This window comes from Dendrobates tinctorius, unplaced genomic scaffold, assembly GCF_039654945.1.
Source record: "Dendrobates tinctorius isolate UK_male_01 unplaced genomic scaffold, ASM3965494v1 ptg000210l, whole genome shotgun sequence".
Lineage (NCBI taxonomy): Eukaryota > Metazoa > Chordata > Amphibia > Anura > Dendrobatidae > Dendrobates > Dendrobates tinctorius.
Genome location: NW_027361877.1, coordinates 212,933 through 234,027, shown reverse-complemented (window position 1 = coordinate 234,027; position 21,095 = coordinate 212,933). Strand labels below are relative to the sequence as shown.

At 50.0% G+C, this 21,095-nt stretch overlaps 1 protein-coding gene across 3 annotated transcripts; it reads right to left on the bottom strand.

The window, feature by feature from the left end:
• Window positions 1–1,468: 1,468 nt before the first annotated feature.
• Window positions 1,469–13,478, bottom strand: LOC141058123 (uncharacterized). Of its 3 annotated transcripts, XM_073554284.1 has the most exons (7): window positions 9,112–9,567; window positions 4,840–5,057; window positions 4,458–4,518; window positions 3,410–3,464; window positions 3,269–3,333; window positions 3,107–3,193; window positions 1,469–1,665 (listed from the first exon to the last, which is right to left on the bottom strand). In XM_073554284.1, exons 2-7 carry the CDS (start codon window positions 4,920–4,922, stop codon window positions 1,636–1,638), a joined length of 381 nt encoding a protein of 126 aa, XP_073410385.1. In that variant the 5' UTR covers window positions 4,923–5,057; window positions 9,112–9,567; the 3' UTR covers window positions 1,469–1,635. The 3 variants fall into 3 exon arrangements, with proteins under 3 accessions (XP_073410385.1, XP_073410384.1, XP_073410386.1); XM_073554283.1 differs by lacking the exons at window positions 4,458–4,518; window positions 4,840–5,057 and adding an exon at window positions 13,018–13,478 and having other exon boundaries at window positions 9,112–9,254; XM_073554285.1 differs by lacking the exons at window positions 4,840–5,057; window positions 9,112–9,567 and having other exon boundaries at window positions 4,382–4,485.
• Between the last annotated feature and the right edge of the window lie 7,617 nt (window positions 13,479–21,095).

The window sequence follows — 21,095 nt, the reverse complement described above, 5'->3', positions numbered from 1 at the left end:
AGCATCATGACTTCACTTAACGCCAGTTTGGAAGTGGCAGTTTTTTGCAAGGAGGCAGCTGTTCTTCTAATACTATAGTTCACCTTTAATTGAGTCTATTCTAACTTTTTTTTTTCTCTTTTGCAGGTGAAATTTAGTCTTTTAAATAATGTGCATGTTGCTGCTCTGCAATGTTTTTGTTTATTAAACTAATGGTTTTTATTCTAGTGTATTGTTAAAGCGTAACTAAACTTTTTATATATATATATATTCAGGGGGGGGTCTTCAAACTTGTGGCCCATCCACACATGCATATTGTTATCAAGTGTTTTGTGTGATTTCTGCAAATGTGGAATGCACACAAAATCCGTGTGTATCCTGCAATAAGTGTGCAGAAGGAGGTAAGTAATTAACCCTTGATGCCCCATCCACCTGTAACATCTGTGCTGGTATATCAGATAAGATGTTACAGGGTTAAAACACAGAAGTGACAGATCTGTCACTTCTCTGTGTGCAAAATTCACAGTAAATATGCAGGTGACTACATTGCATATTTACTGCAACGTGTACCAGTTTTATGTGCAAGAACCATCCATACGCATGTGTGGCTCAGCCCTTGGAATCCCCTGTTTCTTTCCAATGTGTGTGTGTAATATATATATATATATATATATATATATATAGAAACAGGGGATTCCAAGGGCTGATCCACACATGCGTATGGATGGTTCTTGCACGTAAAACTGGTACACGTTGCAGTAAATATGCAATGTAGTCACCTGCATATTTACTGTGAATTTCGCACACAGAGAAGTGACAGATCTGTCACAGTAAATATATATATATAAAAATTTGTACGCTTTTAAGGCCTAGGGCTATCAGCAATGATGAAAAAAACCTGTCAATTGCTCTGGCATCATGGCCAAAGTGAGGACTATGCACAGGGATCTGAGCTGATAAATTTAAGGCCCATCCCTTGACAATGTCACTGGATTAATTGCCTGAGTAAATGCACTCTTATTTGAATTATATTTTTAACAGTTTGAGCTTTCGTTTTAATTCAATAAAATATTATTTAAGCTGGCTATGTTGTAGTTGTGTGTGGGCTATAGAAGACTTGTTTAATGGTATTAGGGTTTGTAAAGCCATCTTTGTACTCATGGCCTTCAGGTACTCTGTACTTTTATAGCACCTCTCACTCCCTACTAGTCATTAAGTACTTTAGCTTGCTTGTAGCTGTATTCACATAGCTGTGAGTTAGTTGCCTGAAAGACAAGGCATGAGCCCTAGTGCATGCACTGTCTGATTATCCAGGACCATTCTACTTTCATCTCCTTTTTCTGGCCTGTGACAGAAAAACACATATGAGAATAACCTCATCAGATACAATGGGTACAATTGCATTCTGTAACCTCTGGTCACACGGACACCTCATCATTATTCATTGTGCAAGTGTCAAGCTCCTAAAATTCACAGTAGAAAAAGTCCACAGGGTATGCTGACATGTACATATCATATTCATATCACCACTATACTATAGAAAAGGGAACAAAACCAAAGCAAACGTCATGTTATTTAGAGAAACAAACATAAAACTATATTTGGTCTTATTCCTGTGCTTTACAGCAATGGCATAGCTTCCTTTCTCCATCTTCATTATTGCCAATTTGTGAAACCGTATCCAAACTGGGGAGAGAAAAAAATTTGATCAATATTGCACAGTGCAACATTATACATAGTGACAGTCTGGTATGGCACCTCGGCAACATTGTCACCCACAAAATATTATACATTATATACTGTAATCAAAGATGCTTTTAGGCCATGTGCACACGATGCATTTTTCCCGCAGAACCGCACAGTGATTTACAGTAGCATGTAAATCTATGGAAAAAAAAAAATCTGTGCAGACGCTGCAGAAAGTGGGTGTGCGGTTTTCAAACAACTGCATGTGACTTCTTTTGTGCGGTTTTCTATCTCCCCATTCTCAAAAACCGCAGGGGGAAAACCGCACTGAAAAACCGCATCAAAACTGCACTAAAAAAGGAAGAAATCCGCAGGAAAAATGCAGCTCATTTGACCTGCGGATTTCGTGAATTCTGCGCAGAAAAATCCGCAGGTGGATTTTCCCCGTGTGCACATAGCCTTAGGCTGCGAGTCAGGTCACAATAGTAGCAGATAGGAAAGGAGATAACAAGTTAAGGGCTGTAGAAAACTTTGCTATGTGGAGTTTGCTCATTTTATTTTATAAAAATGTAATGTCTACCCCTCCGCATAGCAATGTTTTCTACACACCAACTCTTATCTCCTTTGTTATATGGGAGGTTCTGAGATGTCTGTGCCTGCAATCAGAAGGGTTGAATGTAGACAACCTGGCTGTGGAGATGTGCAAGTTTTTTTTCCAACTGATTTTATTTTATTTTTTCTTCACTACCTCCCCTACCACCTCCCACCCCAGTCAGTGAACAACTTTAATGGATCCTGTACTGATAGGCTGTGTACCTTCAGAGCAAAATACTTGTTTTCTGCCCAAGATTGCTGATCTAGAAGTTGCTCAGTGTTCATTGTCACTTTTTTTTTTTTTTTTTTTTTTTAAATCAAAGGGCTGGCTTTACACACCTGAATGACACCGCTGCTCAATGAGGCTTCTTGCAGGACCTTCAATGATGTTGGAGATCAAATGATCTCTGATGCTGTTGAAGGTCCTGAAGTACTGCAGGATGCCTCGGTCAGCATTCGGGTGAGCGTTTAACCCTTTTATCATATACCGGAGTGCTATTTGGTGAAGTGTCATGCATCGTGGTGTAGTACAAACCTCTTCACAGTGCTAATGCAGTGCAGACAAAAGACTGGAACTGTTCCCCAGCCAGTGTGCTAATGAAATACTGGCGATAGCATGTACTCAGCCAAACAAAACAACACTGCATGATCTGAGTGACTGAGGGAATATCATTTAGTGTCCGGTGTGTGGTCGTGCACAATTGGAACGATAGTCGCTCATCACCGACTACTGAGCGACAGTTGCTTAATAGTTGTGTGTAAAGTCACATTGACAATCGAGGTGCTAGATGGGCGTAATAGCCTGATAAATCATCCCGCGTAAAAGTAATTTAACAGGACTCCGTACCTTGGGTTTCAACTGGTATGCTTCATCCTGATGTTCCAGGGCATCGTTTATCAGTTTTAACATTCTGTACCGACGCCAACCTCTGACCTACAGAGAGAGTAATGTGGTTAAGAGGATGGAGAACAAATGGGAACGTGGATGAATATGTGAGCAGAACATTACCTGTATGGTAAACACCTCCACCTCCCTGGAACGCTTCACTTTTTCACCATTACCATCAGAAATAGCTGAAACCGAATATGAAATGCTATTAAATATTGCATGTGACACCACAGCCTCATGTTCTTTTATGATTCAACCCACCTCTTTTTTGGGAAACAGGGACCAATGATTCTTCATAATTGTAGTGTGCAAAATCCTAGAAAAAATAAAAGACATCTTAGGCTGTGTGCACACGCTGCGGATTTTGCTGCGGTTCCGCAGCGGTTTTGGCCGCGGCGGACCCGCAGCAGTTTTTGCTGCGGTGTACAGTACCATGATTCCCTATGGGAATCAAAAACCGCAGTGCCGACGGTGCGGAATTTTCCGCGCAGATTATCTGCGGTTTTCAATCCGCAGAAAGAATTGACATGTCAATTCTTTCTGCGGATTCTCCTGCGGTTTGCCATCTCCTCCATTGAGGAGATGAAAAACCGCAGGGCAAAACCGCAGAGCAATCCGCAGGTAAAACCGCAGGTCTTTTGACCTGCGGATTTTACAAAATCCGCGCGGATGAATCCGCACATAATCCGCAGCATGTGCACATAGTTAAGGACAAGGAATCTGGGTCAATTCGAATTGTACTTCAGAGCATGTGCCATTTTGAAGCCTCTCTGTAAAAAATGCTATAAATTATAGGAAGCATGCTCATCAACACATGTACTATTTGCCAGTGCGCTTTTCCTACTATGCCATTCATTTAGGACTTCTGGTAATTTGTAGGTGAAAAAATTGTCAAAGTCCTAAATTAATGGGATTCATCATAGGGAGCTAAGCGATTATATCTCCGTGGCTGATGCACACAGAATCTAGATCTTTAACAGGGTGAGTACAGAGTCTCCCACAAATTTTAAGACCCTCACTGCCCTGCAGTGACTTGAATTCCAGAGAAATTTGCCCAAAACGGACCACCCTTATCCACTTTCCAATGCATATCTATGAGAAAAAAAATGCCCAAAATCTGGGGTCACTGCTCTGCCTTCATAAGCCCTGGACACTAGCGCTTTTAGGGGAAGAAAGCCCAGGCACTGCACTTCAAATAGACACCAAAACCGGGTTGCTGATTTATGTACTTACAGTTTGTCTCTCAGCCATCTTTCCTCGTAGGCAGTTTGAAAGCAAGTAAAGACATGCCCCATATTCAAATCCTCACCTCAACTTCCTCCTCATCATGATTGGCTGTGCTGTCACTACTCAAGTTTAAGAACACACCCCTTAAAGAAATAGAAAAATAAATATTGAGTTAAACAATAAAAGGATTCGAACCCTAGTCACTGCAAGAAAAAGGCAGCTCCACGTCTTCTTGTGCCACCTAGGTACAAGAGGAAGTGTAACCACCTAATCAAAGTGGTATCTCCGTTCCATTTAAATTACTATATCGAGATCCGGGTAACAGCCGCATACACGCCCCGTTCGTTAACCAGGCCTTGACCATCCAATTTGCATTGAACCTTGGGTGCCGGAGGTCTTGGTCTCATTTCTCTGGAACCACAATTTGCAGCCACATGCTTTTGGTGTCTATTTGAAGGGCACACCTTGGGATTTCTTCCCGTAAAAGGGCTAGCATCAGACCATTGAACCCTCGAAGTTTTGGCACGTTTTTCTTGTAGACATGCATTGGAAATCGATCATATCTCCGTGGCGGTGGCAGTCGGCCACTAGATCTTTCGGAGGGTGAGGGCACGGTGCCCCCCCACACATTTCAGGGCCCCCTCTTCTCGCTGGCACTTTTGGAGAATATCATTCATTTTGCCTAAAACAAAAGTAAAACGCCACATTAAATCGAAAACCACTAACGCAACGTGGAAAAAAAGCACGCCATTGTTTTCTGGGTGAAATTCTCTATTCGATTGACATATCACATGCCAGGGGGAAAATGTTTCGCACCCCCCGCTCCCTGTCAAAATGGCCGACGTTTTCATCTTTTTGCTGGGTAGCTCCGCAGCCTAAGCGCACAGTGACGAGCCACTTTGGGGGATGAAAACCGAGGGAATTCCCCAGATTTTAAGACCCGTTTCGCCCGGCTGCGACTTGCGGTTCCGGAGAACCTAGGCCCTGGCTCTGAGGACCACCACTCCCGTGCCGTAAGCGCCAGACATTAGTCGCTCCCAGGGTGGACTGCTGAGAGTCTCCGCTACGAAAAAGACACCAAAACTGGGTTGCTGTGACTTGTGGTTCAAGAGAAACAGACCCAGAACCGCGAGCTCCCCCCACGTTCCATCCAAAGGATAGTATCGAGAGCCCGGTAACACACGTAGTATATTCACGTTTCATATTGGAATATTGTCCAGGATGCCTCCTACAAACAGAGACATCACTTGTCCCCCTGCTGCCCAGGGAATTTGATTTCTGGGGTCAGTGCATGGCTGTCCATTGATAAAAAAGGATCCTGGTGGTGCAGGCTTGAGGGGGAACAAATGCCCAACAGAGCAGCACACAGCCCCAATAAATGTTCCCTCACATCAGTCTGGTAATTAGCTTTCAAATGACACCCAAGTGGCCCCTCTGGCTTTACCAGAAGTCGCACCAGGGGCCCAATATCTGATTTGGACAGCAGATTTGAAAAGACATTTTGAGGCCTTGGGTCGGTTTTGAGCTTCTGAAACCTCACAATTACCCAGCAGAAGGTACCAGGGCAACCAAACTTGGCAGGAATATTGTCCAGGATGCCTCCTTCAAACAGAGACATCACTTGTCCCCCTGCTGCCCAGGGAATTTGAATTCAGGGGTCAGAGGATGGCTGTCCACTGATGAAAAGGATTCAGGTGGTGAAGGCCTGAGGGGGAACAAATGCCCAACAGAGCAGCACACAGCCCCAATAAATGTTCCCTCACATCAGTCTGGTAGTTAGCTTTCAAATGACACCCCAGTGGTCCCTCTGGCTTTAACAGAGGTCGCACCAGGTGCCCAATATCTGATTTGGACAGCAGATTTGAAAAGACATTTTGAGGTCTTGGGTCGGTTTTGAGGTTCTGAAACCCCACAACTACCCAGCAGAAGGTACCAGGCCAACCAAACTTGGCAGGAAAATTGTCCAGGATGCCTCCTACAAACAGAGACATCACTTGTCCCCCTGCTGCCCAGGGAATTTGAATTCTGGGGTCAGAGCATGGCTGTCCATTGATGAAAAGGATCCTGGTGGTGCAGGCTTGAGGGGGCACAAATGCCTAACAGAGCAGCACACAGCCCCAATAAATGTTCCCTCACATCAGTCTGGTAATTAGCTTTAAAATGACACCCCAGTGGCCCCTCTGGCTTTACCAGAAGTCGCACCAGGGGCCCAATATCTGATTTGGACAGCAGATTTGAAAAGACATTTTGAGGCCTTGGGTCGGTTTTGAGGTTCTGAAACCCCACAACTACCCAGCAGAAGGTACCAGGCCAACCAAACTTGGTAGGAAATCAAATTCGATGGGGAGCAGGGGGAAAAGTGATGTCTCTGTGAGGCATCCTGTCAAAATCAGATATTGGGCCCCTGGTGCGACTTCTGGTAAAGCCAGAGGGGCCACTGGGGTGTTAATTGAAAGCAAATTACCACACAAATGTGAGGGAACATTTATTGGGGCTGTGTGCTTCTCTGTTGGGCATTTGTGCCCCCTCAAGCTTGCACCACCAGGACCATTTTTATCCATGGACAGCCATGCTCTGACCCCCTGAAATCAAATTCCATGGGGAGCAGGGGGACAAGTCATGTCTCTGTATGTAGGTGGCATCCTGGACAATATTACTGCCAAGTTTGGTTGGCCTGGTACCTTCTGCTGGGTAGTTGTGGGGTTTCAGAACCTCAAAACCGACCCAAGGCCTCAAAATGTCTTTTCAAATCTGCTGTCCAAATCAATCAGATATTGGGCCCCTGGTGCGACATCTGGTAAAGCCAGAGGGGCCATTGGGGTGTGGTTTGAAAGCTAATTACCAGACTGATGTGAGGGAACATTTATTGGGGCTGTGTGCTGCTCTGTTGGGCATTTGTTCCCCCTCAAGCTTGCACCACCAGGATCCTTTTCATCAATGGACAGCCATGCACTGACCCCTGAATTCAAATTCCCTGGGCAGCAGGGGGACAAGTTATGACTCTGTTTGAAGGAGGCATCCTGGAGAATATTCCTGCCAAGTTTGGTTGGCCTGGTACCTTCTGCTTGGTAGTTGTGGGGTTTCAGAACCTCAAAACCGACCCAAGGCCTCAAAATGTCTTTTCAAATCTGCTGTCCAAATCAGATATTGGGCCCCTGGTGCGACTTCTGTAAAATCCAGAGGGGCCACTGGGGTGTCATTTGAAAGCTAATTACCATACTGATGTGAGGGAACATTTATTGCGGCTGTGTGCTGCTCTGTTGGGCATTTGTTCCCCCTCAAGCCTGCACCACCAGGATCCTTTTCATCAATGGACAGCCATGCTCTGACCCCAGAATTCAAATTCCCTGGGCAGCAGGGGGACAAGTGATGTCTCTGTTTGTAGGAGGCATCCTGGACAATTTTCCTGCCAAGTTTGGTTGGCCTGGTACCTTCTGCTGGGTAGTTGTGGGGTTTCAGAACCTCAAAACCGACCCAAGGCCTCAAAATGTCTTTTCAAATCTGCTGTCCAAATCAGATATTGGGCCCCTGGTGCGACTTCTGGTAAAGCCAGAGGGGCCACTGGGGTGTCATTTGAAATCTAATTACCAGACTGATGTGGGGAAATATTTATTGGGGCTGTGTGCTGCTCTGTTGGGCATTTGTTCCCCCTCAAGCCTGCACCATTAGCCGGCTCTCACTGTTGAATGTGACATACTGAGGTTGAGAGCCGGCTAGCCTAAGCGCACAGTGACGAGCCACTTTGGGGGATGAAAACCGAGGGAATTCCCCAGATTTTAAGACCCGTTTCGCCCGGCTGCGACTTGCGGTTCCGGAGAACCTAGGCCCTGGCTCTGAGGACCACCACTCCCGTGCCGTAAGAGCCAGACATTAGTCGCTCCCAGGGTGGACAGCTGAGAGTCTCCACTACGAAAAAGACACCAAAACTGGTTAGCTGTGACTTGTGGTTCAAGAGAAACAGACCCAGAACCGCGAGCTCCCCCCCACGTTCCATCCACAGGATAGTATCGAGATCCCGGTAACATACGTGGTATAGCCACGTTTCTTACCCAGACCTCGACTTGCCTGATGGCATTGGCATGTCGAGAACCGGGTAACGACCGTGGCAAATGGCCGTCGCTTACCGGGCCCTCGAAGTGCCAATTGGCATGGAAGGGGAGATTTTTCGGAGGGTGAGGGCACGGCGCCCCCCCACATTTTAGGGACCACTCTTATCACAGGCACTGAGTGAGACTGCCAGGGACTCTGCGGCACTGCCAGGGACTCTGCGGCACTGCCAGGGACTCTGCGGCACTGCCAGGGACTCTGCGGCACTTGCAGGGGGCAGGTTGTCAGGGGCTGCAGGAGCCCGGGGGCAGGTTGTCAGGGGCTGCAGGAGCCCGGGGGCAGGTTGTCAGGGGCTGCAGGAGCCCGGGGGCAGGTTGTCAGGGGCTGCAGGAGCCCGGGGGCAGGTTGTCAGGGGCTGCAGGAGCCCGGGGGCAGGTTGTCAGGGGCTGCAGGAGCCCGGGGGCAGGTTGTCAGGGGCTGCAGGAGCCCGGGGGCAGGTTGTCAGGGGCTGCAGGAGCCCGGGGGCAGGCCGCAATGCTGTGTAGGACGCTGTGTGGTGCTGGAGAGTGCTACAGAGCCACACAGCTCTCTGGTGTCATGACAGGTGACTGTATATACATGTATACACATACATGAATGTACGTGTCATGACAGCTACTTTGACGATACGTACATGGATTTTTACTTACCCAAACAAAGGATGAAGAGGCTAGCTGGTCCACATTATGATGGAGGCCGGAGAGCATCGTCCCTCCATCGTGATGTCGTCCAGCAGGGAAATTTGTTGTCCTTGCCACATGGAGCCAGTTCAGTCTCTGAGATGCCTTGTTAACTAGTTGAAAAAAAAAAGGAAATTATTGAATTTTAAAATTATTTTTATTCTAAATCCTATTAATTCTATTAATACATTAAATATGAATCTTCATCCATGAGTGTATGGTTCCAGCAGACACAGCGCGCGGTGGCGGCTTCCTCAAGTGTTACCTGTGGGTTATGCTCTGTTAGCTAATGACAAACAGGGAAAGAAAAAAAAATGAATTATCGAATTATTGTATTTTACTATTATTTCTATTCTAAGCCCTGCTAGTGTTCACAGCAGTGATAACACAGCCCCCTGCATGTCAGCTCACCCTCCCACCCACCGGGACAGCCTGTATCCCCGCCGTGCCCCCCACAGCTGACCCCATATACTGTGCTGAGCATCCCCTCCCTCCACCCCAACTGGACAGCCTGTATCCCTGCCGTGCCCCCCACAGCTGACCCCATACTCTGTGCTGAGCTACCCCTCCCTCCACCCCACCGGGACAGCCTGTATCCCTGCCATGCCCCACACAGCTGACCCCATACACTGTGCTGAGCTTCCCCTCCCCCCACCCCACCGGGACAGCCTGTATCCCTGCCATGCCCCACACAGCTGACCCCATACACTGTGCTGAGCTTCCCCTCCCCCCACCCCACCGGGACAGCCTGTATCCCTGCCATGCCCCACACAGCTGACCCCATACACTGTGCTGAGCTTCCCCTCCCTCCACCCCACCGGGACAGCCTGTATCCCTACCATGCCCCACACAGCTGACCCCATACACTGTGCTGAGCTTCCCCTCCCCCCACCCCACCGGGACAGCCTGTATCCCTGCCATGCCCCACACAGCTGACCCCATACACTGTGCTGAGCTTCCCCTCCCCCCACCCCACCGGGACAGCCTGTATCCCTGCCATGCCCCACACAGCTGACCCCATACACTGTGCTGAGCTTCCCCTCCCTCCACCCCACCGGGACAGCCTGTATCCCTGCCATGCCCCACACAGCTGACCCCATACACTGTGCTGAGCTTCCCCCCACCCCACCGGGACAGCCTGTATCCCTGCCATGCCCCACACAGCTGACCCCATACACTGTGCTGAGCTTCCCCTCACCCCACCGGGACAGCCTGTATCCCTGCCATGCCCCACACAGCTGACCCCATACACTGTGCTGAGCTTCCCCTCACCCCACCGGGACAGCCTGTATCCCTGCCATGCCCCACACAGCTGACCCCATACACTGTGCTGAGCTTCCCCTCCCTCCACCCCACCGGGACAGCCTGTATCCCTGCCATGCCCCACACAGCTGACCCCATACACTGTGCTGAGCTTCCCCTCCCTCCACCCCACCGGGACAGCCTGTATCCCTACCATGCCCCACACAGCTGACCCCATACACTGTGCTGTGCTTCCCCTCCCTCCACCCCACCGGGACAGCCTGTATCCCCGCCATGCCCCACACAGCTGACCCCATACACTGTGCTGAGCTTCCCCTTCCTCCACCCCACCGGGACAGCCTGTATCCCTGCCATGCCCCACACAGCTGACCCCATACACTGTGCTGAGCTTCCCCTCCCTCCACCCCACCGGGACAGCCTGTATCCCTGCCATGCCCCACACAGCTGACCCCATACACTGTGCTGAGCTTCCCCTCCCTCCACCCCACCGGGACAGCCTGTATCCCTGCCATGCCCCACACAGCTGACCCCATACACTGTGCTGAGCTTCCCCTCCCTCCACCCCACCGGGACAGCCTGTATCCCTACCATGCCCCACACAGCTGACCCCATACACTGTGCTGTGCTTCCCCTCCCTCCACCCCACCGGGACAGCCTGTATCCCCGCCATGCCCCACACAGCTGACCCCATACACTGTGCTGAGCTTCCCCTTCCTCCACCCCACCGGGACAGCCTGTATCCCTACCATGCCCCACACAGCTGACCCCATACACTGTGCTGAGCTTCCCCTCCCTCCACCCCACCGGGACAGCCTGTATCCCTACCATGCCCCACACAGCTGACCCCATACACTGTGCTGTGCTTCCCCTCCCTCCACCCCACCGGGACAGCCTGTATCCCCGCCATGCCCCACACAGCTGACCCCATACACTGTGCTGAGCTTCCCCTCCCTCCACCCCACCGGGACAGCCTGTATCCCTACCATGCCCCACACAGCTGACCCCATACACTGTGCTGTGCTTCCCCTCCCTCCACCCCACCGGGACAGCCTGTATCCCCGCCATGCCCCACACAGCTGACCCCATACACTGTGCTGAGCTTCCCCTTCCTCCACCCCACCGGGACAGCCTGTATCCCTGCCATGCCCCACACAGCTGACCCCATACACTGTGCTGAGCTTCCCCTCCCTCCACCCCACCGGGACAGCCTGTATCCCTGCCATGCCCCACACAGCTGACCCCATACACTGTGCTGAGCTTCCCCTCCCTCCACCCCACCGGGACAGCCTGTATCCCTGCCATGCCCCACACAGCTGACCCCATACACTGTGCTGAGCTTCCCTTCCCTCCACCCCACCGGGACAGCCTGTATCCCTACCATGCCCCACACAGCTGACCCCATACACTGTGCTGTGCTTCCCCTCCCTCCACCCCACCGGGACAGCCTGTATCCCCGCCATGCCCCACACAGCTGACCCCATACACTGTGCTGAGCTTCCCCTTCCTCCACCCCACCGGGACAGCCTGTATCCCTACCATGCCCCACACAGCTGACCCCATACACTGTGCTGAGCTTCCCCTCCCTCCACCCCACCGGGACAGCCTGTATCCCTACCATGCCCCACACAGCTGACCCCATACACTGTGCTGTGCTTCCCCTCCCTCCACCCCACCGGGACAGCCTGTATCCCCGCCATGCCCCACACAGCTGACCCCATACACTGTGCTGAGCTTCCCCTCCCCCCACCGGGACAGCCTGTATCCCTGCCATGCCCCACACAGCTGACCCCAAACACTGTGCTGAGCTTCCCCTCCCTCCACCCCACCGGGACAGCCTGTATCCCTACCATGCCCCACACAGCTGACCCCATACACTGTGCTGAGCTTCCCCTCCCCCCACCGGGACAGCCTGTATCCCTACCATGCCCCACACAGCTGACCCCATACACTGTGCTGAGCTTCCCCTCCCTCCACCCCACCGGGACAGCCTGTATCCCTACCATGCCCCACACAGCTGACCCCATACACTGTGCTGTGCTTCCCCTCCCTCCACCCCACCGGGACAGCCAGTATCCCCGCCATGCCCCACACAGCTGACCCCATACACTGTGCTGAGCTTCCCCTCCCCCCACCGGGACAGCCTGTATCCCTGCCATGCCCCACACAGCTGACCCCAAACACTGTGCTGAGCTTCCCCTCCCTCCACCCCACCGGGACAGCCTGTATCCCCGCCATGCCCCACACAGCTGACCCCATACACTGTGCTGAGCTTCCCCTCCCCCCACCGGGACAGCCTGTATCCCTACCATGCCCCACACAGCTGACCCCATACACTGTGCTGAGCTTCCCCTTCCTCCACCCCACCGGGACAGCCTGTATCCCTACCATGCCCCACACAGCTGACCCCAAACACTGTGCTGAGCTTCCCCTCCCTCCACCCCACCGGGACAGCCTGTATCCCCGCCATGCCCCACACAGCTGACCCCATACACTGTGCTGAGCTTCCCCTCCCCCCACCCCACCGGGACAGCCTGTATCCCTGCCATGCCCCACACAGCTGACCCCATACAGTAGCTATGTATTGGTGGTGCCCATAGGGGTGTACATACTTACCAGCAGGCGGCTTCCAAGCTTTAAATTTCCCACAGCACACAGAGCCCGGCGAGATGGACAGTGACCCGGCCTCACAGGACGCTGGCCCCGCCCCCGTGCCCGCCCAGCGGCCACACTGTGCAGAGAACAGGGGATTGAGTGACAAGCTGCCCGGCCGCGTCACACATCTCCCCGCCCCTCCCACTCCATTGCCCTGTGTCACACACAGGCTCACAGAGCGCTGACACCCGACCTTCCTCCTCCGGACGCACACCACTGACTCCCACCCCGGCCAGACAGCATGGCACAAGGGGGATGAATGGGATGAATGTCTGGCGACAAAAGGAAATAGCCCCGCCCCCATACCCGCCCACCGGCCACACAGTGCAGAGAACAGGGGATTGAGTGACAAGCTGCCCGGCCGCGTCACACATCTCCCTACCCCTACCACTCCACTGCCCTATGTTACACTCAGTCTGGCAGACCTGCCCCCTGTCTCCTGCAGCCCCTGACAACCTGCCCCCGGTCTCCTGCAGCCTCTGACAACCTGCCCCCGGTCTCCTGCAGCCCCTGACAACCTGCCCCCGGTCTCCTGCAGCCCCCTGACAACCTGCCCCCGGTCTCCTGCAGCCTCTGACAACCTGCCCCCGGTCTCCTGCAGCCTCTGACAACCTGCCCCCGGTCTCCTGCAGCCTCTGACAACCTGCCCCCGGTCTCCTGCAGCCCCTGACAACCTGCCCCCGGTCTCCTGCAGCCTCTGACAACCTGCCCCCGGTCTCCTGCAGCCCCTGACAACCTGCCCCCGGTCTCCTGCAGCCCCCTGACAACCTGCCCCCGGTCTCCTGCAGCCTCTGACAACCTGCCCCCGGTCTCCTGCAGCCCCTGACAACCTGCCCCCGGTCTCCTGCAGTCCCCTGACAACCTGCCCCCGGGTTCCTGCAGCCGGTTCCTTCAAAAAAGCTATTTAAAAATGTCATTTAAGGCAAAGCTTTACTGAAAGACATTAGCATTCTATTAAATAAGGCAATCCTGCCACCTTGTGGTCTCTGATTAAAAAAAAAATACAATGATGACACCTGGTGTTCATTGCGGTACTGCAGACCAATGTCAAAATTGAGCGCCCGGTAAACTGCGTGAAATGGGCGTGAAAAGGGGCCGGCGGTTGAGTGCCTGGTAAGGGACGGAAATTTTCGTGTTCTACGATTTGCGCCAAATTTGTACCGGCGGGCCGTCGGGCACTCGGGAACGCGTTGGCGGCACCAAAAGCTACCTCAAAGCTACGTAGCGGGCTAAACACGCACCTCAGCAAAAAAGATCCCACCAGAGTCAAGCTGTTGAGTATGGTGAAGCCTCCAGAGAACCTGATGCTGAAGAGCTGGAGAGTGTGGAGTTCTCTTAAGTTCTAGAGAGTAGAAAGGTACCTAAGGGTGACCGGGCAGAGCCTCAAGAGAGGTTGAAGGTGTCGAGTATGAAAGCTGCCAACTCCACGCAGCTGGATCAGGTGCGTCACCTGGAGTCCGAGCTCTCGGTAGTCAAGGCTCAGCTCAGAGAGAAGGATGTGCAGGAGCAGAAGCTGCTCCATACCCTCCACTCCACCGAGGAGAAGCTGTGCTCTGCTTGGCAGGAGAATGCAGAAAACGTGTCTCAGCTGGAAATGACCTGCTGGAACAAAGTGCAGGAGTTCCAGGACCTCGCCAAAGAGTTGTCTCGGGAGTAGGAAAAAGTGACAGATTTACAAGCCGAAGTAAAGCATTTGAAGGAACAAAAATCTGACAAAAACTCAGTTTTTGAGTCTGGGAGCAAGAACAGTGATTCTTCAGAGAGCCCAGCAGAGACCCTAGAGGCAGTCGAAGGTAATGGATGGAAGACCCAAGAGAAAGCTAAACCTGGTGATGAAGGAACAGATAGAACTCTCAAGCAGCAGAGTTTGGGTGGGCAAGCTGGCCCATCTGAAAATATAATTAAAGAAGTTATGGTGCGACACATGCTGGCCAAAAGAGAACAGGATCATGAAATAAAGATGCTTAAAGAGACGGTAAAAGAGCATGTCGAACGAGAAAGGGTCCTGGGCACAGAGTGGATGAGCTGGAGAAGGAAGTCTCTGAGCTCAGAGGTCACCTGTCAAAGTGTCAAACCGTGAACAAGGCCACATTTGAAGATATGGTGGTGCTCAGAGAAGCATTAGGAGGACTTCTACAAGAGAAGGAGTTGGTGGTCGCAGACTTACAGCGGCAGTGCCAGAGTGGTAATGAGGCAAAGCTGTAAAGGCCCATCTTGGCAAAGGGTCTTGAAGAGGGTAAAGCTCAGGGAGAGTTTGCACTAAGAGCTGGACAAGACAATCAGCCAGTCATGGCAGATGTCTTGATGGAAATGTCCTAGGCAAAACAGGAGCCGTCCGTCCGTGAAGAGAATAGCACTTTGAAATTCAAGTGAGTTGTTGAGGTACCCGAGGACCTGAGAGAGGCATGTGCCAGGCAGTCTGTGCTTGAAGAATTCAAGAAGGCTGTGGGGGCGTGTAAGGTGTACTGGCCCCCAGAAGCTAAACAGTTAGTGGTACTGTCCACAAATGATGTCACAGCGAGGAGAGTAGCTATCCTGAGTGGAGATGTGTGCGTGCAACGTGGATGTTTCGATTGAGGAATGAAGACGCTGCTAGGCAGCTGGAGCATATGAGGAAAGCTCAGAGTCTTCTGCCTATTCCTATGGTGGAAAAAGTCATTGGAAGAAATGGTTGAGCCATGCAAGAGATGGTGGATAAGTCTGGAGTGGTGAGATTAAGAATTCCAGGTGACCATGAAGACCAGAAACCCAGAGAAAAGGGTATGATTCGATTCTTCGTCTTGGGTACGATGGAGAGTCTCGGAGCTATACTCTGTTGGAGTATCGAATGGTGTATCTAAAGGAGATAGAGCAGTTAAGGCTCGAAAGATTGCTTCTTACAGGACAGCTTTGCCACATTGGTGGATGATGGCTGCCGCCTTCAACCCAAGGTAATGGGAACTGAAGGGGCCCTCCAAATAATGGAATTGCTGACAGCCAAAGACATCTAGAAAGAAGAAACCTTGGAAGTTCAGGAAGGAAAACAAGGATGTCAAGAATCTGAAAATGGCAGATCTACTCTCAGGGCAAAGCTGAAGGACCTGGACAATAGCCCCTGTAACATACTAGATGTGTCAGACTCAGACAGTAGGTTCGACTGTAAGTGAGTCTCGTGACTGCACCAACCGTTGGAAGCGGTCATGGAGAGAAAGGTCGGGTGAAGGTTATACTTGAGAAATGTGGTGACTAAAAAGGGTCTGGTGACACAGACAGACTGTGACTCAAGGGCTCAAGGGCTGAAGCTCAAAGCCTACATACGGACCTCTGGGGGCAGGGGAGGCCTAACAAATTGATGACTATGAAACGTAAGGCGACAAAGAATTTAGTGACTGATGGACTATGTTTTCGGGACTGAGAAGGCCCTCTCGACAGGTAGGGCATGGTGACATGCGTGACATGTCTCGAGGCCCCTGGTTTATGTCAAGTGTTCAACCCCACAAGTTTGAACAGAGGGGGGTATGTGAGACAGTGACTGGTGTTGTGGTGAATGGACGGTATGTGTTGCAGAGGAGAAGGTCCTCTGGGCTCTTAGCCTGTTGCTCTGGGACCTGTACTTCCATGAGACTTATTTAGCTTATAAGGCATTGTGCTTACAGGGTTAGCCAGAGAGCTGGGCGGATCTGGCTAGTCACAGACCTCCAATCAAGGGGTGGGTCTCATACGTTATAATGAGACTGTGGTTTAGTCACATGGTCTCTGTGTTGGAAGGTCCTGCAAGAGGACTGGATTCCTGAATAGCACATGGTGAGGCCATGTACCTGCAGTCTGTGATGGCTAACTGCATTGGGGAAGCTACCGACCTTCGCCCTTCTGAGGGTCTGGAACTGTCGGGTTTGACCTGCTGAGCCAGTCATTGCCCGGGACAGGGATTCCAGTTAGGCAGCTTCCCTGGAAGCCAGGACTGACAAAAAGACAGCATGTGGAGCTGAGCTCCTGGAAGCTAACCTCAGACAAGGGGGTTGTAAGAATGGCAGGGAGGTATATCTGCTACATGAGCAGACTGGTGTCTTGTTATGTTCATGAATGTAACTAAACGGTCTGTAGTCTATCCGGTTTATGCCGTGTCTAAATTAACCGGATGGTCTGTTTAAGTGAGAAACCGTTCCTGTGTGCCTTAATCCTGTTGCCAAGTGAGTGACCCCAAACCATACAGTGAGCATTATCTTATGCCTCCACACAAAATACCCCCCCACACATAGTAACACCCACCCACACTAAATACTCCCCACTCACACTGTAATACCACCCCCCCACACACAGTAAATACCACACACACACAAACACAGTAATCTCACCTACTCCTCCAATTATTATTTATTTATATAGCACCATTGATTCCATGGTGCTGTTCATGAGAAGGAGTTACGTCAAAACACAAATATCACTTAGGCTGGGTTCACACGTAGCGGAACTCTCGCGGAAATTACCGCGAGAATTCCGGAATTCCATTCCGCGGGAAAATCGCATTTTAAATTCCGGCGATTTTCCCACAGAAAAACTAGCATTTTGCAAGCGTATTTGGCTTGCAGAATTGCTAGCGTTTTCCAAGCGATCTGTAGCATCGCTTGGAGAACTGATTGACAGGTTGGCCACACTCGTCAAACATAGTGTTTGACGAGTGTGACCAACTTTTTACTATTGAGGCTGCCTATGCGGCATCAATAGTAAAAGACAGAATGTAAAAAATAATAATAAAAAAAAAATATTGTTATTCTCACCTTCCGATGTCCCGCGCAGCCTTCCCGCCTCTCTCCACGCTCCTGGTCCCAGTAATCATTTGCGACAATTACCGCGATGACGTCCGTTCTCACGTGATCGTGACGTCTCGCGGTCATTCGCGATAACGTGCGAATGACCGTGAGAACGGACGTCATCGCTCGCAAAGGCTTACTGGGACCGGGAGCGTGGAGAGAGGCGGGAAGCCTGCGCGGGATGTCGGAAGGTGAGAATAACAATATTTTTTATTTTAAATTCTATTTTTTACAGGGATATGGTACCCAAAGCCCGGAGGACAGTATCCTCTCCTCCGGACCGTGGGTGCCATCCGCAAATGTTCTGCTTACTTTTCGCATGGTGTGCACAGCCACATGCGGAAAGTAAGCAGAACAATGCATTCCTATGGGTGTGGGATCGCCGCGATTCCGCAAAATTAATGAGCATGCTGCGTTTTTTACCACGAAGCAATTTTGCAGCGGTAAAAACCGCAGCATTAGCACAGCATTGCGGAATCCCATAGGAATGCATGGGATGCTTATGTTTCACGTTTTCGCGGCAAAAACGCTCGGAAAATACCGCCGCGGAAACGTGAAAAAACGGTACGTGTGAACGAGGCCTCACAGAAGACAAAGAAACAATGACAGACTAGTACAGAGGGAAGAGGTCCCTGCCTCTTGCCTGATTACATTCTACAGGATTATGGGGAAGGAGACAGAAGGTTGGGGGTTGCAGTAGCTCCGATGGTGTTGATGTGGCAGCGTGGTCATTACAGGTTGTACGCTTTCTTGAAGAGATGGGTTTTCAAGTTCCACTTGAATGATCCAATTGTGGTGGCTAATCAGATGTGTTGGGGCACACAGTTCCAGAAGATGGGGGATATTCAGGAGAAGTCTTGGAAGCGATTGGGTGAGGAGTGAGTAAGCATGAAGGAGAGAAGGAGGTCTTGGGAGGACCAGAGATTACGTGAGGGAAGATATTGGGAGATTAGTTTGGAACAATACAGAGGAGAAAGGTTATGGATGGCTTTGCAGGTCAGTGTTAGTAGTTTGAACAGGATGTGCTCGGAAATTGGATGCCAGTGAAGGGATTTGCAAAGGGGGGAAGCAGGGAAGTAGAGAGGACAGAGATGAATTAGTCTGGCAGCACTTTTAAGGACAGAATGGAGAGGTGCAAGAGGGTTAGAATGTAGGCCACAGAGAAGAATGTTGCAGTAGTCAAGGTGGGAGATGATTAGGGCATGCACAAGCATTTTAGTAGATTGAGGGTTGAGGAAAGAATGTAGTCTGGAAATATTTTTTAGCTAGAGGTGACAGGAGGTGGCGAGAGCTTGGATGTGCAGTTTGAAGGACAGGGCGGAGTCAGGGGTTACTCCGAGGCAGCAGACTCCTGGTACAGGGGAAAGTGTGATGTCACTTATTGTGATAGATAGATCCAATCTTAGGTGTCTTCAGCTCCACTAGCATGAAGCACTTACCACCATTGTGCCTCAGGGAGTGACATCATCAGCGTGATCACATGACCTGATCACGCAGCTAGAGTCGCTCTGAAAGATGCGAGTGCAATTGAATACTGGGAGCCGGCAAGCTGCAGCCTCTCTGTGCCATCTGTCAACTTGAGGTGCAGAGGCAGAGCTTCACGGAGGAAGCCAGCAGCCCTCCGCACTTCAGCCATACACTAGTGTGAAACTAGCCTTAAACAAATACTTTTTTATGTACCCTTTGAATTTATGACAACATTAAGTGTTGTTGGGTAGGAGTATTTCAGCATGACAAACCTAGAAATTGCAATCTTTGTTCACTCTGCCTTGCATAGCGCTCCAAATTTGTCAGATTGCAAGGGAATCACTTGTGTAGAGCTCTCTTTAGGTCAACCCACAAATTTTCAATTCTATACAGGTCTGGGCTCTAACTGGGCTATTTTCAAAACTTTGGTCTTCTTAAGATCGCTGTTGTGCTACAAAGTGAAATTACTCTTCATTTTCAACTAACAGGTTTTGATGAAAAATTGACTGATATTTAGAGCTCTCCATAATTCTCCCCAACTCCAGCTGCAAGAAAATAGTCACAAATGCTGCCTCCACCATGCTTCAATGCTGCCTCCACCATGCTTCCCTGTGGGTATAGTGTTCTTTTGGTGATACACATTGTTAACGATATGGTTGGTGCAAAGTTACATCTTGGTCTCATCACACAACACATTTTCCCTCATGATTTTGGCAGACTTGATGTAGGTTTTGGCAATAGATTGCCACGTTTGTGTTTTTTCTTTGTAAGAAAAGGCTTGCGACTTGCCAACCTACCCCACAGGCCATACTTATGAAGAATACATGAGATTGTTGTCACTTGCAGTACCCAACCAGTACTTGCCAGAAATTTTTGTAGCTCCTTAAATGCTGCTGTAGACCTCTGGTAGTATAGCTCAAAAAACAAAATGCGCATAATATGGCATTACCCAGGCAATTAACATTGTAGATTGTATAGTATTGCTCACCTGGCTACAGGATTACCTGTGGGCACATGGTACAAATTTGTATAGTCTGCTGTTATATCTATATGTTTTGTATTACATCATATATCCATGGTATATATGATTATCATTTTTTCGTTAGTCTGATGGATTTTAATTATTTCCTAATAAAGGTTTATTTTGAAAGGGTTACAGTTTCTTGTAAGCTGCTAGTCTCTTCTCTTTGATACTATTGTGAGCACTCAGCTCACATACAGTTGAAACCAGAAGTTTACATACAGTTGTGCTCAAAAGTTTTTATATCCTGGCAGAATTTTTACTTTCTTGGCCTTTTTTCAGAGAATATGAATGATAACACCAAAACTTTTTCTTCACTCATGGTTAGTGGTTGTGTGAAGCCATTTATTGTCAAACCAATGTGTTTTCACGTTTTAAATCATAATGACAACCCAAAACATTCAAATGACCCTGATCAAAAGTTTACATACCCCATTTCTTAATACCGTATGATGAGGGAGCTATTGAGGGAGGGCTAAATTAACCCCTCACGGTTGACCAAGTGATTTCCAAATTAATCCACAGGGCGTTGCTAGCAACTGGGAATGACCAGACGGAGACGTATGCCTCTGTATGGGAGGATCAAGGCAGATCACTAACCCCGTTTATTATGTCACCTTTTTATAGTATTTTGCTTAAATATGCAAAGTACTCAGCTACCAATAGCATCGTCGTGACACATTTACTTTATAAGCCAATAGTATTGCAAGAAAATCGGAATATGTCCCTAGCTACGTGACGCAGAGAATAGAACAATAGCA